Source organism: Sorex fumeus, unplaced genomic scaffold (assembly GCF_029834395.1).
Source record: "Sorex fumeus unplaced genomic scaffold, SorFum_2.1 ptg000035l, whole genome shotgun sequence".
In the NCBI taxonomy this organism is placed as follows: domain Eukaryota; kingdom Metazoa; phylum Chordata; class Mammalia; order Eulipotyphla; family Soricidae; genus Sorex; species Sorex fumeus.
This window is the reverse complement of record NW_026606092.1, coordinates 21,320,001-21,336,577: the sequence shown is the minus strand read 5'-3', so window position 1 is coordinate 21,336,577 and position 16,577 is coordinate 21,320,001. Positions and strand designations below refer to the sequence as shown.

The 16,577-nt window shown below is 37.0% G+C and overlaps 1 protein-coding gene across 1 annotated transcript in view; it reads right to left on the bottom strand.

Annotated features, from left to right (window-relative positions):
• Positions 1-16,577, bottom strand: part of ZEB2 (zinc finger E-box binding homeobox 2) — a 138,996-nt gene that overhangs the window by 38,004 nt on the left and 84,415 nt on the right. The window contains exons 3-4 of the mRNA XM_056117677.1: positions 8,914-9,171; positions 4,065-4,136 (exon numbers count right to left, since the gene is read on the bottom strand). Of these exons, the coding sequence (XP_055973652.1) occupies positions 4,065-4,136; positions 8,914-9,171 (330 nt within the window). The remainder of the gene's footprint in view (positions 1-4,064; positions 4,137-8,913; positions 9,172-16,577) is intronic.

The following is a 16,577-nucleotide window of genomic DNA, read 5'->3' as shown; positions in this document are numbered from 1 at the left end:
TTAGCTATATTCTAGGCTCCAGAAACATCTTTCTTCTCTTCCCTTCATAACTTATTTCAATTAACAACCTTTTTTAATCAGAATATTTGCTTGTTTAAAATCTATTCATTCTATTGTGTAAGTTCTATTTTGATTGTTCAAATGATGTCTGTTAATCAACAATTCCATATTCATTAATTAAAAATACTCATTGAGTTCCTTTTCATTTTAAGGCAATTGCACAGTTAATGCAGGGAGCATAAAAAGAATTCAAGATCTCAGACTTTGAAATCTAGTTTGGAAAAAACAACTCATGAATGAACCACACCCCACAGAATCTATTCCCCCCATCAAATTTTATTTACTTATAATAATTTGTTGGAAAACTGTATCACTCTAGGTATGAATGAGTAGAGAGGAAGGCAAGTCAATAGCTTGATCTTGATTATTAGAATTTGAGTGGAAAGGAAAAAGTGACCCATAAAAAATATTCTCAAGTGGAAAAAATATGTCCTATTTTAATTCCACTGGTATTTAACATCCAAAAAGATGCTACAAAATAAGAAGTAGCAAAATAATGTCTGGGGAAAGAGAATTACTTACTCTATAAATGGACAGAGTTCACATCTGAGGATCAGTAGTGAATTCCTAAATCACCAAGTCCAGTAAGTTTGCTCAGCATTCTTGCAGTTGTACTTTCTTAAATGATTTGGTTTGATTTTTTTTTCTTTCTGAACCTCTGGTCATTGTTTTTTCTCTTATAATCACGTTTCTTTCAAAGAACTTGATTTTTCTCCATCCCCATCAGGAATCTTGACCTCAGTTTTCTACTTGCTTCAAGAAAACACCCTCAATTGTATGCTTCAGAGTCCCATGATGTTAAGATACATCTGAACAGATTTGCATGACTCACAGAACTCTTCCTCCAGTTATGATTTCCTAGGTTTCATTTCCTCATTTCCAATACAATTTCAGAGATATGCATGTCCAAGTTTGACATAAAAATACATTTGTCAAAGGGCCAGTACAAGGTTTTCTTCTTAAAACCCAGGATCCTGGGGGTGGAGAGAGAGTACCTGGGCATATGAGCTTGCCTTGCACACAGTCAGTCCAGGTTGAGTCCTTATCATCTGATACGGTCCCCTGAACCGCACTAGGAGTGACCCTGAGCACAGGGCAGGTGTAAGTCGCGAGCTTAGCCAGATGTAGCTCTATCCTGCTCCCCTCAGATAGAATCCCGCCTCTCTTTACCTTTAGAAATGCAATGTTTTATATATATAGTCTTAACATTAAGTTGTGTAATCTTGAAGCTGTCTATCCTTTGACTGCACCACTCAGAGAGTCAACTGGTTCTTAAAAACCACACTGCTAATTTCACCATGCTCACAACCTTGGAATAAGCATTTTATTACTTTACACCTGAATAACTGCAATGACTTCCAGTTGACCTCAATGTCTGTTTTTTCTCCCACAGAAATCAGTGTAGTATGACATGACCCAAACTCATTTGTTGTTTTCTATTCTCCATAGCTGACTTAAACTTAAATATTTCGCTTCAAATTTCTCATGAATTGTGTCCTAAAACCCTCTGATTTTACCAAATCCCCTTGTTTATTCTCCTCTGAATGGATTAACGGTATTCCCCCCTGGCTCATAATCCTCTTCTGCTAGAAAGTTCTTCCTCAATCCTCCATGACTTGTGTCAATAAACTTGTTCAAATTTCACCTTCTTCAGGAAACTTTTGAATAGTCACCAAAAGGGCCTCTGCTTCTGAATTTGGAATAGTTATGGTCTCTAGTATTTGTTGCATATTGATCAAATCTTTTTTACTTACTGTTCATTATTTTTTTGTTGTGCTAAACTCATTTTGCAAATAGTAGGGTATGGGCTATGCCAAGCTGTCCTCGGGGATACTGCTGACTCTGTGTTCAGGAATTACTCCTGATTGGTACTCTGTAGTTACCAGGAATTAAACCAGTTAAGAGGCAAGCACCTTAACTCCTATACTATCTCTGATCCCTCATTTTAAATTAAGTAATAAATAGGTCTTAGACTTCCTCAGCCACATTATACCACATCTACACTCAACACTGACCAATAAGAGTGACTATAAGAAAGACATTCAATGAATAATTACTGATTTAATGAAAGAATTACATATGAATTATAAGAAATAGCAAGTAGTTCGTGGAAAAAGATCCTACTGTATGGTGTAAGAGCATTCAAACTTCATTTTAAAATCTCTGGAAAAATCTGTTATTAAATACCACAGTGTTTAATTAGATAAAATACCTGATGAATGGTCACTTTGTGACATGAATCAACTTTTGTGACACCTTAAATGCCAATGAAGTTAAGTAACATTAAAATTTTTGTATGCTTCAACTTGAAATGCAACACATATCTTTGAGAGAAACATGGAGTCATTTTTGATCCCACAAGTTGGGACATAATAGCAAGTGTCTAATCCATCTCTTTACTGTAATGCTTTTATCTAAGTTCTTTGTCTTGTTTCAGTTTTACATGGTGATGGTACCCTGGCACCACAGAATATGCATACCAGAAATAGTGTTTTGGGGGTGGAGTTGAGCTATACCTGGTAGTGCCATGATTACACCATGTGGTACAGGAGACTGAACCAATCTCCCACACACAAAGCATGAGCTCAGCTCTTTGATCTATCTCCTCAGCCTTCAAATAGAACTATTCTTAACAGGGGCCTACCTGACCTTGGCAGGTTTATGTTTTAGGTGTGAAAACTAAGCTCTACATCAGAAAACTGTCTTTCCAGATACATGTTATTGCCAGAACTGAAAATCAGAATTATTGGCTTATAATTCTATACTTTTTCTATAATTTTATACAACTCACTTATTTTTCTGTACCTTTAGTTGGTATTCAAATGAAAGAAGCACGACAATAGTTTTTCATTATTTTCTTTATATCCAGGAAAGTGAATTAGTGTCTTGTAAGTTATTAATAAGTGCATTCTAAATAGAAACACAGCATGAATATGGTATTATGATGTGTAGAAACATAAGAGAGATATGAATATCATCTTAATTATTTACATTTCTAAAACTTCATAAAATTGCAACTTTTTTCATTGATGGATGGAGTGGAATGAGTTGCATGACTTGGAGGACTGTGTTTTGGAAGTTAATTGTATACTGGGTACTAGCTAATACTTGTAGTGGAAGTATGGAAGAGTGTTTGGAACACCAAAAATAATTAGTCTTATCCGGGATAAGTAGAAACATAGTAAGCTGATGTGAATTTAACTAGCAATGTGCAAATGTGATGACAAATTCAGATTTGGGGATACAAGGTTGGGGTGTTAAAGTTTTGGTACATCACAATTGTACTGAAACAGCATTCTCTTTCTCCATTCTACTCTGCAGTAACTGAGTAAAACAGAATAGGAAGGAAACACTGACCCATCAGTTTCTATCTCTAAGACTTAATAATACTATCTTCCTGTTATAATATTTTTACCTTCAATAAAAAACAAAACTGTCCATGCTTGGCAAAACTGCTAAAAAGCATTAATTCAGAGACTGAAGGAAAGCTACGGAGAATGAAGAATGAAGAATGAAAAGAAACTTAGTTGTTTGATTTCTGTGCAGAATATTCATGGAAATATGACTTGTCTTTCTGAAAAATACATTTTATTATCTAAATTATACCATGTTATTTGAATTCCCAATGATTGATATCAAGTAGTAGCTAAGAGAAGCATATTATAGTTTAATTTTTAAATTATTTATGCACTCTTAAAATAAAAATTATGAGGAGAAATTTACCCAATTCATGATTGAATGGATTTATTTATACAATTCCATTTTCTCAACTTGCATAGTCAAATTAGAGGTTTAAGAATAAGTAGATATATTTGCTGAATAAAATGCAGGGAAAGAAAAGGAATCAGAGAATTCAAATTTGCAACCAAACCAGAGACTTGTAAAAGATGACTTAATTATTAAGTCTTAGAGATAGAAACTGATGGGTCAGTGTTTCCTTCCTGACTTACTCAATGCACAGGACATAGGACAAAGAGGATTTAGACTCACTAAACATGACTTACCTGTACCATTGTTAACTGTGGTCTGGATCGTGGCTTCTGGCCCCATAGTGTCATAATCTTCCTTCATTTCTTCTGTGGGGAAAAATTATCGTTAGCATTTGAAAATTGTAAAAAGGCTTACTATAGTAAGCATGCCAACCACAGAAACAAGGAAGATTCTTTCAACGGAAACAGAAAAGGCTTGTTGTAAACCTCTAAACAATAGCTTTGTTCGGGCAATTGAATGAATCCAATAGTGCTAGCTGCACAAGAACTTATTTACTTTAAGCATTACTGCAAGCTGTGAAAAACAGAAGTGCTTATTTGGGGCAAACGAAGGGCTTTTCTTCTGGTGGCAGCTCTAGTGACAAACAGGGGAAAGATATTATTTTTTCAATAAGAGTCAAAAGCAACTAAGTATTTGTACTTTGGAAGAGGCACGCTGGTTGCTTTGCTTCTGGTAACTCTGAGTGATTAGTGACAGGCAGAAATTATTATTTTATTTTCATGCTTCTTTCCCCACCCCACACACCAGTGGCTAGTAGATGGTGTTGATCTATATGAGAATATATTTTTAATATAATTCTCCACATCACAACTTTAAAAACAAGCATCTCAGAGAAAACGAAAACACCTGTTTTGTGTGAAGTTATAAAGAACCTTCCTAATTCCTTTCTCTGCTTTCCCATAAATACCTCTTATGTGTCATTTATGCCCCAGTAAATAATCATTGTCATTTCCTGAGGAAAAATGTTTAGACAGAACACCAACTCAATGCTTAATGAAGATGAAACTATGGAAATTTGAGAGGGAAGGACAACAAGTTGTTAGGGTTATTTGGTAAATTTGTAAGGTTTGAAAATTGGGAGCATTTTTTAAAAATTTGATTTTTCTGCCTACCAAATTACAGTGTATGTGACAGGAAAGATTCTGACAATTAAAAGTAACCCCCACCTCCAGTGAAGGAAATTTAACGTAAACTTTTAAAAATTATATTTTTATAATAGCAATGCTAATAATAACCACACATAATTATGGATAAGTATCTCCTATGATAATCCTTCTACATAGCCCAAGAACAACTTTGTAGCTAGTATTCTGTAAGCTCACAAATTTATCCTTCTCCACTTCTTGATCATATTCCAGACATACTTTATTTGATGGACTGGATTCTAGCAAAAGTCACAATAAAATTAAAATATGTTATCAGTAGAGTACTGCAGTCTCTATATTAATGGCATCTGAGCTGAGAAATCATGGGTGTCTTCAGGTAAAATACACAGACCGAAATAGATGCTAATTTAATGTCACTGCATATAACAGATAATTTGAATGGTACTGTTTAAATTGTACAACCACTTTAAATGCATTCTTGGCCCTGGACTTCTTTCTTATTTCAGAAATATTTTCAATGAGACGTTTTGCATAAAACATTCAGAAGTTCAATATATAAGCAATATTGTATTGTCCATTGTAATAATTGATCGGTTGAAAGGCTCCTTCATCTGATATTTTTACCAGTCTCTTCAAAGAATTAAATTAAGGTATTTCTGAGAAGTTCAGTTCTAGATATAAATATAGCTTTTGTGTCTTCCTCACTTATCTCATGTGATTTCTGGTAGCCAAGAGTCAGAAAATCATAAGTTTTCCATCTGAGAGATCAAGTCAGTGAGGGGAAAACAGCAGCACTTTTTTTTTTTGCATAATAGCGGTAATGTTCAAAATTTCTGCTGCACTTCCTTCCTCATTGCCATTTTCTTATGAACAAGCAAAGAGAAGTTACAGAGTTGCTTCCCAAATTTATTAAATACATTGCTGGCACTTCATGTGTATTTCATTCTATAGAGAGACCCTATCTTGCCAGCTATCTTGCAGCTGAATTTGTATCCCTTTCACCTAGCCAGCATTTTGCTTCAATTTTCTGAGCAACAACTTTTTTTTTTTAACATCAAGCTCAATTGATCAAAATGAAACACTAAGCCTTTTCAGTATGCATTTGAAATGCTGCCTATAATGCTTCCTATTCCACTGTTCCACGGGAGTCCTTGTTCAGAAGGACCTAAAAAATACAGGGTTTGGGAAGGACTCCTCAGAACTGGTGGCAATCTGGCTGTCTTTCTGTTTCATGCCTAAATCTTAAACATTTTCCAAGACACCTCTGACTCAGCACACTGGGTCTAAAACCACACGGTATATTTATTTTTAAAACACTTGTAAAAGTTTGCGTTTTCCAGTCACCCTTGGGATGAAGGTTTGTAAAAATAAAGAGCACTTTCTTCCTTAAGATGAAGAATCCTTGAATAAGCAGAAAGAGGCCAAGATGCAGGTGATTTATTTAAGTCTGTGTCAATGATAATGATGTCATGGTTTCCAGCACACTGTGTCCACCCCATTGTGGGACGAAAGAATGTCAAGGACAATTCCAAACACAAAACTTTGATTGTGCTGGAACCGGAAAGGCACAGTAAGAACTCCACTGCGCTCTTCAGCTCAAAACCTGCATCCTGCAGACAAACTACAGAAAGCATGGGAGAAAGAGCAAAGGAGAGGGGCTTATCTCAGAGCAGAGCTATGTGCTGAGGTATGATGGTAGACAGCCAGGCACCAGGGATAAAACACTACTAAATAAAACAGTACCAGAATTAGAATTATTGTCTATATTGTATGTTTTGAACAATAAATAAGAAAAATATTTTATCAGAAGAAAAATGTGTTATCTACGAGTCAGGATAAACAATGAGTAGCGTTTTAAGACCAATTTCTTTTCATTAGACATCAAGGCACCACATCAGAGCACTTTTGAAACAATTGGAAAAAAAGAACAATAAATCATTACTAATCATTAGAACTAGACAGGTAATAGCCGGGTAACTTTCTTGGTCCAAATATCCACATGAGATTAGGGATTTACATTTTAGTTAATTATTGTGCCTCCAGAATGTTAGCTTATTTACCATAAAGGTAAGGGCCAAGAGCCTTGTAGCAGAAGCACCATTAACTACAGGTGCTAACTGTAATGCATTCATATGGATTATCGTATATTAAGACATTTAGAATTATGACCCATGACCAATACAAAAAGCTATCTTGATCACAATCCACTGTAGCCAGACACTGCCATTTCGGCTGTTTTTCAATTATTGATCTTAATTTTTTAGAATTAAACTTTTCTTAAAGAAGTTTGGAGCAGTACATTTGTTATATCATTATTAATTATTCCTTGAAGAGTGGAAATTCTAGTAATTGGTCCTTACCCTTGATTTCTAGATATTAAAATTTAAAGCATCAGAACATTCATTCTTATAGCCTTGCATATCTAGTTCATTAACAAATATGAATAGCTAACACCAGCTCATTTAAATAGTATGTCTTACATGAGTTCTCGCCACACTCTGTTTCTGTCACACTGCTCCCAAGAATCATTGGCTCTTATTATACATGTAAATGGCTATCATAAAAATAAAAATTTCATTTAAGATTGTTAATGACTTCTGCAGCAGTCAGACTTCCTTTAATGATCATCCTCTGCCCCTAATTAAACGTATTTATCTTTCAAGCATCTTTGGCTGAGTTCTCCCTCATAGTTGAAAATCTAAAACCTTAAGTCTTAATGGATATAACGATAAATGTTTATGTGTGGGATTGCTGAGATTCGAGAAACCTTCACCAAAAGCAAAATTGGAAACAGAAAGAGTACAAAACTTGGCAGAGTCTATTAGGAAAACGAAAAACAAATACACTACACTCAAACTGCCATCAGTCTTTTCCCCTTTTTTTTCCACATTTCATTTTCTTTAGTAGCGGAAGTGCTTTTATGACCGTCCTTCTAGTATACCAAGCCTATGCTCAGGGCTTTTATGGTCTGCAAAATCAGGAGAGCACATAGGTAGACGCTTGTGCTTGCTAATTTCCCTTTCCACCCACTTCACCTATTTATAAAAATGCGATTGTTATTTATAGTATAAGAGCCAAAACAAGGTGGGGTAAAGCAAGAGTGCTTTTACTGGGTTCTAGGAGTAGAGATTATGGAGACACAAAGGTTTCCTTTTGCAGGGTCATTTGAAAAAATGTTACAGGTCATCTTGCCAAGGAGAGATGAGCAGAGGGAGTTTATGAAGATATGATGAATTCTCTCATATTTTGTTAATCATTTCAGGCCTTAGTGATCTTTGACCCTAAACGAAAGAAATTAAGACTAAGACATTACCATTCGCAGAGGCTCTGAAGTTTTAGTTTCAAGATGATTTACCTTCTTTTTAAAATATTTGGCCTTGGACCATTTTTACTTCCCCAGAGATTCCCACCAAACAGCAGAAATCATTATCGAGCATTTAGCTGCTAAATAATAAGAAAACTACCTGACCAGGTAAAAGTGTGAAATCACTTTCACAGGTAACAAAAGGGAATGATTAGATGGTTGGATTTACAATAGCAGTTGTCAGACAGACACTGAAACTATAGTAAACTGACAGTTTAAATTGCTACATATTTTTCACACAAAACTTTCCAATGGTATGTTAGTTGTGAGCTTTTTTGTTTGCTTCCATTTTCTAGCTGCAAAATGTAGCTCTTGATCTTGTTCTATAATTTGCATGTTGTGGATGTGGGGCAAATCCTTCCCATTGTGTGCTTAAAATGGAGTTCATATCCAACTTGCATCAGAACCTACACATAATTCCTTCCTAAGATGTCAATGCTGCAATGTGATAGCATTGCTCTCACTTCATAATCTGTCACTGGCTTTGGCATCTCTATTCTGCAAGGGCTAGGGAAGGAAATATTTGAATTATTTGGTTGCAGAGATTCCACTCGGTCATAAAGATTCGTTTGAGAGGGCAGAGGAAAGGGCCAAGTAGTTTTAGACACTTACCTGGACCATCCACAGAGGCTTGCAGAATGTCATTGTTGCGCCAGGTATGTTCCACTCCACCCTCCCTTATCTCATCTTCCTCTTCCTCTCTTGGCAACAGCGTTTGGCTCACGTGTGGCGAGGACTCATGGTTGGGTACGCTAGCTGGACTCCTCTCCTGGTCCAGAGGGTTAGCAATCCCGTCCTCCTCAGCAATCTGAAGCTTGTCCTCCTCATCTGTTTCAGAACCTGTGTCCACTACATTGTCATAGTTCACCACTGCAGAGAAAGCAGAGGACATGCACTCTAAGCACTCTGTGGAGAAGTATCAGTCACCCCTAATTGTTTAGTTAAATGGAAAATAATTAATATTTTCATAACTTAATTACTCAACCATGTCAAGAAAATATAATTAACATCTCTCATGTTTTAGCATTTTTCACTCATATTCAATTAGAGCTGGGTGCTCTTTTTTGATTTTAAGTTGTTATTTTTCTTTTTCTTTTTACTAAAATGATAGGAACACTGAAAAAGCAAAAGAAGCACATCTTCTCAAAACTATGCCCAGATTGTGTCTGCAAAGAGACATAAGCACTTTGATTACACACACATACACACACACACACACACACACACACACACACACACACACCCTTACAAACTAGATCTGCCATTGACAATTTTATTAGCTTAGTGACACGAAGTGTTTACTATAAAATGCACTTAAATGTGACACGGCAGCTCTATATTCTCGGTGGCTCTATTCCTAGAAATAGCAGACACGCACATGCAAAGTGTCCATCTATTTACCCCAACCCACAAACACATGCACAAACCTGCTCAATCTGAAATGTTCACTCCTGCTTCTATGTCAACCGTCATGTGCTAAGGTCATTTATATCCCAATCTTTTAAGCAGAAAATGAGGAAAAGCCATATCTTCTGGGCCATTAATACTACTATTGAGATGTCTTCATAGTGCCATCATTACAGAAGATTTCAAAGTGACACAGGCAAGACCAACACAAATGTTAAAATAACTCACAAGAACCGGCGGGCTGCTTTTGCAGCCCTCAGTCCCAGCAATGCTCAGTAGCTTTTCTTAAAATAGACAGCCTGTAAATAAGGTCTGTGAACTCAATTGAAGGTGGCTGTTTCTGAATTAGTCAGCCCTCACAGGCTCTCGGCCTACATGCTAGTACATAAATTGTCCACTTTACCACCAGACAAGAAAGATTAGAGTAATAAACACGGGGCATTAGCTCAGCTAGAGAAACACACCAGCCGTTACGCACACACAGGATTGCCAAGAACTGTTAACCCAACTCTCCAGAAACACACACAAAAAAACAAGTTAGAACCATGACATCATGGGAACAAGAGGGAAAGAGAAAGAAAGAGGAAAAAAAAGGCCCATGGAAAAAAAAGCGCAAACAATTTTCAGGTTCATTTTGATTTCTCTGCGCCTAATAAAGCAATCCTCCGCTAAGTTATCAACTGAGCTATCTCAAGTGGCTCTTGCCAGCTATCGGATTATACAAAAGTGGCAGAAAAGGAGGGGAAAAAAAATGAAAAGGACTACGCGTCAGGTTCAGAATGCTTTTGGAGAATTCTGGAAACATGTCTAGTTACAAATTTTAGTCAGTCATATCTGTTTGCTTTGACAGGTTCCCAGGGAGTAAAAAAGGAACAAAAAGAGAGAGATTTTTTTTGTCATGTGAGGCTGGGGACAAAAAGATTACACCGTGCATATCTGTTCATAATATGATCTTTGTATAATCCGCGGGTCTGCACTTGCCTTCGGAACAACTGCACAACAGGTGCAAATTAAAATGAAAACGGCAGTGGAGCTGGGCAAACAGAATCTGCTGACCTGGTTTGAATACCAATTGACGGGGGAAACAAAACCTTTTCAAGAGGTGTGACCACAAGGGCTTAGGCAAGTTCAGGCTGGGTAATGCCCTCAGATCTACAAAAAGAGAGATATTCTAACATCTCTGCTCGAGCTGTGTGGTCCAGATATACCTTAGTACAATCAATAATGTGCTGCTTTTTTTTTTCCCTGGTGACTGAGATTTAACCATTTCTTAGCAACAAGCAGAAGATTCTTTACAAATTTTCTGAACGCTGAGTTGGGGGGTGGCGGGGTGGGGGAGAGAGACGTAGGGGTGGGGGCTATAACAAAAGCGCCTAAGGCCTGGGAAGCTTTCAACCCACCTCCTAAAAACTGATCTCTGGGCACAGGAGGAATAAAGAAAGGTCCAGAAGGAGTGAATAAAATTATCTAAGGCTGGACAGGCATTAAAAGGCCTTTATCCCGGAAAAAAAAAAAACCCATGCCTTTTAAGGTCTTTTTTTTCTGCATGGCCCACAATATCCCATGTGTCACGTGAGTATTCCTGCAGCAATACAATTGAAATATTTTCTTGCGGAAAAAAAAGAGAGATAAATGATTTATGAACAGCCCTTGAGGAGTCCCAAATATCAGAACAATCTAAACAAGCAATGAAGTCATGTCTCACCATATAGGGTCAGGAGTATGGCATCCATCACCTTCACAGGCCAACAATACTTCACAACCTTTAGGGTTCTTGCTCACCAATAGTAGTAAATACTTTTAAACTAAATAAATAACTGCTGTCAAGTTCACTTACAGAAGCAGTATGCCATCTTCTCCAGAGCTGGGTTAACTAGGATAGCCATTCCCATAAGCCATCCTATTGCTCACTTACCCCTAATTCCCTCTTTAAAAAAAAGTCCAGGTGAAAAAAATTATAACAAACTTAGTTTTTATATCTGAATTCAGAGAAGACCATTTCACTGTCTTCTTTCTCATGGGCTTGAAAATCAATATTTTGTTCATTGAAATGGACTCTGGACTTTCTGCTCCCCACTTTCCCCCTGCCCCAACATACCCTTCTCAACACTGATTTTTCCTCTCAAGTTTTCTCTCACGTGGACTCGCCTTGTAAGTGTTGGGGGCAATTTTGACCACAAAATATTTGTACTCTCAAGTGGCCAATACATGATGGGTTTAGCCTTATTTATATTGTGAAATCTAATAATCTGTCCCCATATTCATCCTTTGCCCACCATCATCCCCACTGGCACAAGAGAGTTTAATAATGTGGCTTTGTCTCTACAAAGAAGAGATTCAATTTTGTATAGTAACCGATGTATACTGGTTTCAAATGAGAGTCATTGGGCCGAATATATTAGGCCAGTGTCTATTTTTGAACTTATGACATGTATTTTTTTTCTTCAACATTCAAAAGCATAAGCCACCTACGCAATGCAGCAAAGTTCTATTCAGTCCCTTACGTTAGGTCAAATGAGCCACCTCTTTTGGTTTGAATATCAGCAAAATTTTATACATGTATTGGAGCTACATGGCTGGCAGAAAAACAGACAGTTACTTCAAAACCACAAAGAAGTGGGAGCCCAAAGAATTCCTTTCTGCAATTCAATAAACAAGAGGAAAGATGTACTGTTTGCTGGCTCAAAATAGACACTAATTTTACATCTGTCTCTGAGGCACAGCAAAAAGCCAACTAAAGAGCAGTAATAAATGTCCAAAAACAGCATCAGTATCCAAAACTCTCCCAGTAATCTTCAGAGGAATTAATTACAATTCTGTGTAACAGTTGCATTGGCAAAATGCATCCATAATTATATACAGGTACTGTACTGTATTACAGGGAAATTTGCCATGTGATACCATGTTTACATGATAATTGATGGATAAGATAAAACTATTTGCATATGAAGTGCATATGAATAATTGGCATGGCTCACTATTTTACGTGGAATCATATTAAAGTTTCATTTCTCTAAAAGTGTATGTGTAATATGGGGTTACCAAAGGGTATAAAGCTGATACTTAAATTTGCTTTATAGCAAATGGGCTTGGAAAGATATATCTGAATATGCATTTCTAAAAACCTATTTTTAAAAGACCTCATAGTTTATCGCTAATAAGCATTATTTTCACTAGACCAGATAGCATTATATTAAATCCTCTCCATTCATTATTTTAAGTAAACAATACTCTAAATGCTATCACTCTATCAATTAATTTTACAATCATATGCAAAACAAATAAGGGCTTTTCTTTATTGTCTCTTGATATGGTAACCCCTCCCCCCAGATTTTTGTGTTCTGGTGACAAGCAACAGAATAGTAGCAAAATGTGACATTTTTATAATGTCCATACCTACTAGAAATTTTTAGCATTTTCAAAAATAAGCCTATCAGAGCATTTAAATATTGCTGATAATGAGCTTGACATTTGAAATACCAGGAATGTTGTTTTGAAGATGCCCTATACAATGTTCCCTCACTAACCCCTTTTCATACTTAGGTGCTTTTGCTATATTATTATGTCAGTTTCAGTGCAAATAAGAGATCAGTTACTAAGGTATTAACATGCAAAAAAAAAACTGATGTTAAAGGCGATACTTTGTCTTCACCAGAAATTTTGTTGATGTACAGGAAAACTACAAATGCAAATTACACATAGTTACCGTTAATAAGGAGGTCAATAAAGATTTCCTATAACTTTACTCAGCTGAGTGTACCTATAAATCTTTTAACATTATCATCAAATATTTATTATGTACCTGTTATGTGCTAAGTCCAGAGAACACACAGATGTGTTATTCTCACCTCAGGAAGCTTACTCTCCTTTAGAATATAGGATCATCAAACTGTAGTGTTAGAAGAGCTCAAAGAAAAACCCTTGACAATGTGACAATGAAAGTAATATAGGCACTATCAGCTCAAATGACTTATCTAAGGCCACACAGTCAATTGGTGACAAAACTATAAAGCGTATTTTCAGGACAAAAATACACACAATAATACAAACCCCTAGTGAGGAATGCAATCTAAATTTATACTCCACATGATCAGAGTAAATGAAGAGAAATTCCTGGGACATTTTGTGATTTTCATGCCACAAAATGGAGATTGTTGCTTAATTTTAAATTGTTTTGATGATTGTTACTTTCATAGATACCCTTAATTTGAATTATAGAAGCCTACCAATTTGATCAATTACCAGAATCTAACAATACACCCATGTTTTCTGCAATAGTTTGAAAACAATAGAAATCAAGAGGCAGTTCCCAGAATTGGGAGCTTGAAGACCTGTCTTCTTGCTCCAGTCCCCACATGTGAACCAGCTGTGTGGCCTTGAACGCTCATCTAAGAAAGCATGATACAAATGGGTGAAAATAATGACAATGGATCCCCTATCTCTGTGGCTTCCACAAGAAACCAGAAAATCTGTATGTGCAATGGCACTTTGTGAAGCATGAGACACAGACATGAAAATGAAAGGTACTCTCACTCTTACAACCACTGAGATCAAAAAGATGGAACCACCATTCAGCATCTTGGCTCTTGCTGTGGCATGTGGTGGCCACAGGTGAACGATGGAATGCATGCCAGTCATGATCTTGTTGTTGGTCCTTTATTTAAAAGTTGATTAGCAAAATATCCTCAGGCATAAGGCCCATGAAGAGTGAGCATATCTAATCTTTTAGCTAGCACATCATACACACATGCATCCTCTTTAAAAAATTGTCTCTTAGAGGCACCAAAGAGATATACAGTGAATACGGTGCTTACCTTGCATATATATAGCCAACCCAGGTTCAATCCTGGCATTCCATATGATCCCTGCCTGGAGTGATCCCTGAGTGCAGAGTCAGGAGTAAGCCTGAGCATCATCAGGTATGACCCAAAAACAAACAAACAAAACCCCCAAATTTAAAAAATAAAAAATAAAATGCTCTAAAGAGTTTTAAAAAGGGGTTGGAGTGATAGCACAGGGGGTAGGGCCTTGCACATGGCTGACCCAGGCTCCATTCCCAATATTCCATATGGTCTCCCTGAGCACCACCAGAGGGTGCACTCAGTAATTCCTGAATGCAGAGCCAGGAGTAACCCCTGTGCATCACTGCGCGTAACCCCAAAAAAGCAAGACTGCAGGCATCATTTTGTTTTCTAATTCTTTTATGCTTAGATGCTTGGACATCATTTCACTTTGAGCTCATTGATCAATTACCTGAATACTTTCTTAGTGTAGCACAGCGGTAGGGCGTTTGCCTTGCATGCAGCCAACATGGCCGACCCGAGTTCGATTCCTCCGCCCCTCTCGGAGAGCCCGGCAAGATACCAAGAGTATCTCGCCTGCACAGCAGAGCCTGGTAAGCTCCCCGTACTCGATATGCCAAACACAGTAACAACAAAGTCTCCAATGGAGACGTTACTGGGTCCGCTCGAGCAAATCGATGACCAAAGGGAGGGCCTTTACCTTTACCTTCTTAGTGTATCTTTATGTGTGGTTGGGATATCCTAAAACCTTTTGCCTGTACTATAGTTACCACCCCCATTCCTCCCTGCAAGGTTTGCCTTTCAGCCTTCCAGGTACTGCGCTACTGAGACAGGATGTGGCTCATTTTCAAGAAATTGAGGGAAGATTTATCATTAATGCTGCTTCTTGGTCCCAGTTAACTTGGTGCTCTGCTCTTGGGTGGATAAGGATCACAGCAGTTAATTCAAGTTTTAATTTCTCATTTAATAATAGTGAAAGGTACACAAATTCAAAGAGAGATTTTCTTCCACATGTAAATGTCACTTAAATGCATAAGACTAAATTTTCCCATTAAAAATGGGAATAACTTTATCTAACACTTGGGAGTGTGAGATTAATTCATATTAGGAAGATAGGACTGTGCCAGTTTAAACTATTCCCATGAACTATGCTCTCCAGTAAAAAATATCCTAGGAAAGAACCACTACTAACACACTAGAGTTAGCCTTTTTACAAACTAGCTTGGTCACTTTGATTTTTTATCCCAGGAACATTCAAAGGCATTAAACCCGCATTATAAATTAATGAGTTGTAAAATGTCAGCTGATAAAACAAAAGCAGTTTTGAGTATAGGGATAAAAATGTTTCCACTTCAGATTAGCAATGTAAAAAATATGCATATTAGGTGAAATGAGACAGGAATATCTGCGATGCTATGGGTTCCGTTGGGGGGGGGGGAGGGAAAGGTTTTGAGATTCCTTCAACCTCCAAATACAGGAGCTTCTTGGGAAAATGGTGGTCCCTTATTTCCTCTAAAAATGTTTTCAGCTTCCCTGGACCTAGAGGAACTTGACAGTTTTAGCCTGATTGTTATAAAAACAGACGTTATTTCCATACATTGGCTCAGGCTCTGGATAAATTCTCACAGGCAGCTAATAACATCTTTCGTTATGTAATTTCCCTCTCCAAATCTCTTCCTTAATATAGGAAATATAAAAACAATAGCAAATATGAACAAAGGTAAGGATTCTCCTTTCTCCAAGCTATCATGAAAAAAACACAGTGGTCAGAGAAGTCATAACAGTAAATTCCACTATCTTCAAGAAGACACCATATTCCCAGGTCACAGTGTTCTAAGTGAAATCTTCGTTCTCCCAAAGACTTACTATATGTTTATTTATATTTTTACAAAAGTAAACATATTAAGGTTTTCCTGTATACACAACACTTATAATGGTTTTGATTACCTTACTTAACTCCTACCAAAGGAAACTTGGTGTTGATGTTTCAAGAACACATGCCTGGCCTCCTTTCATTTATTGGATTTTTGTAGTGATCATTCCTATTCTTTGAAATTTTTCTCGGCT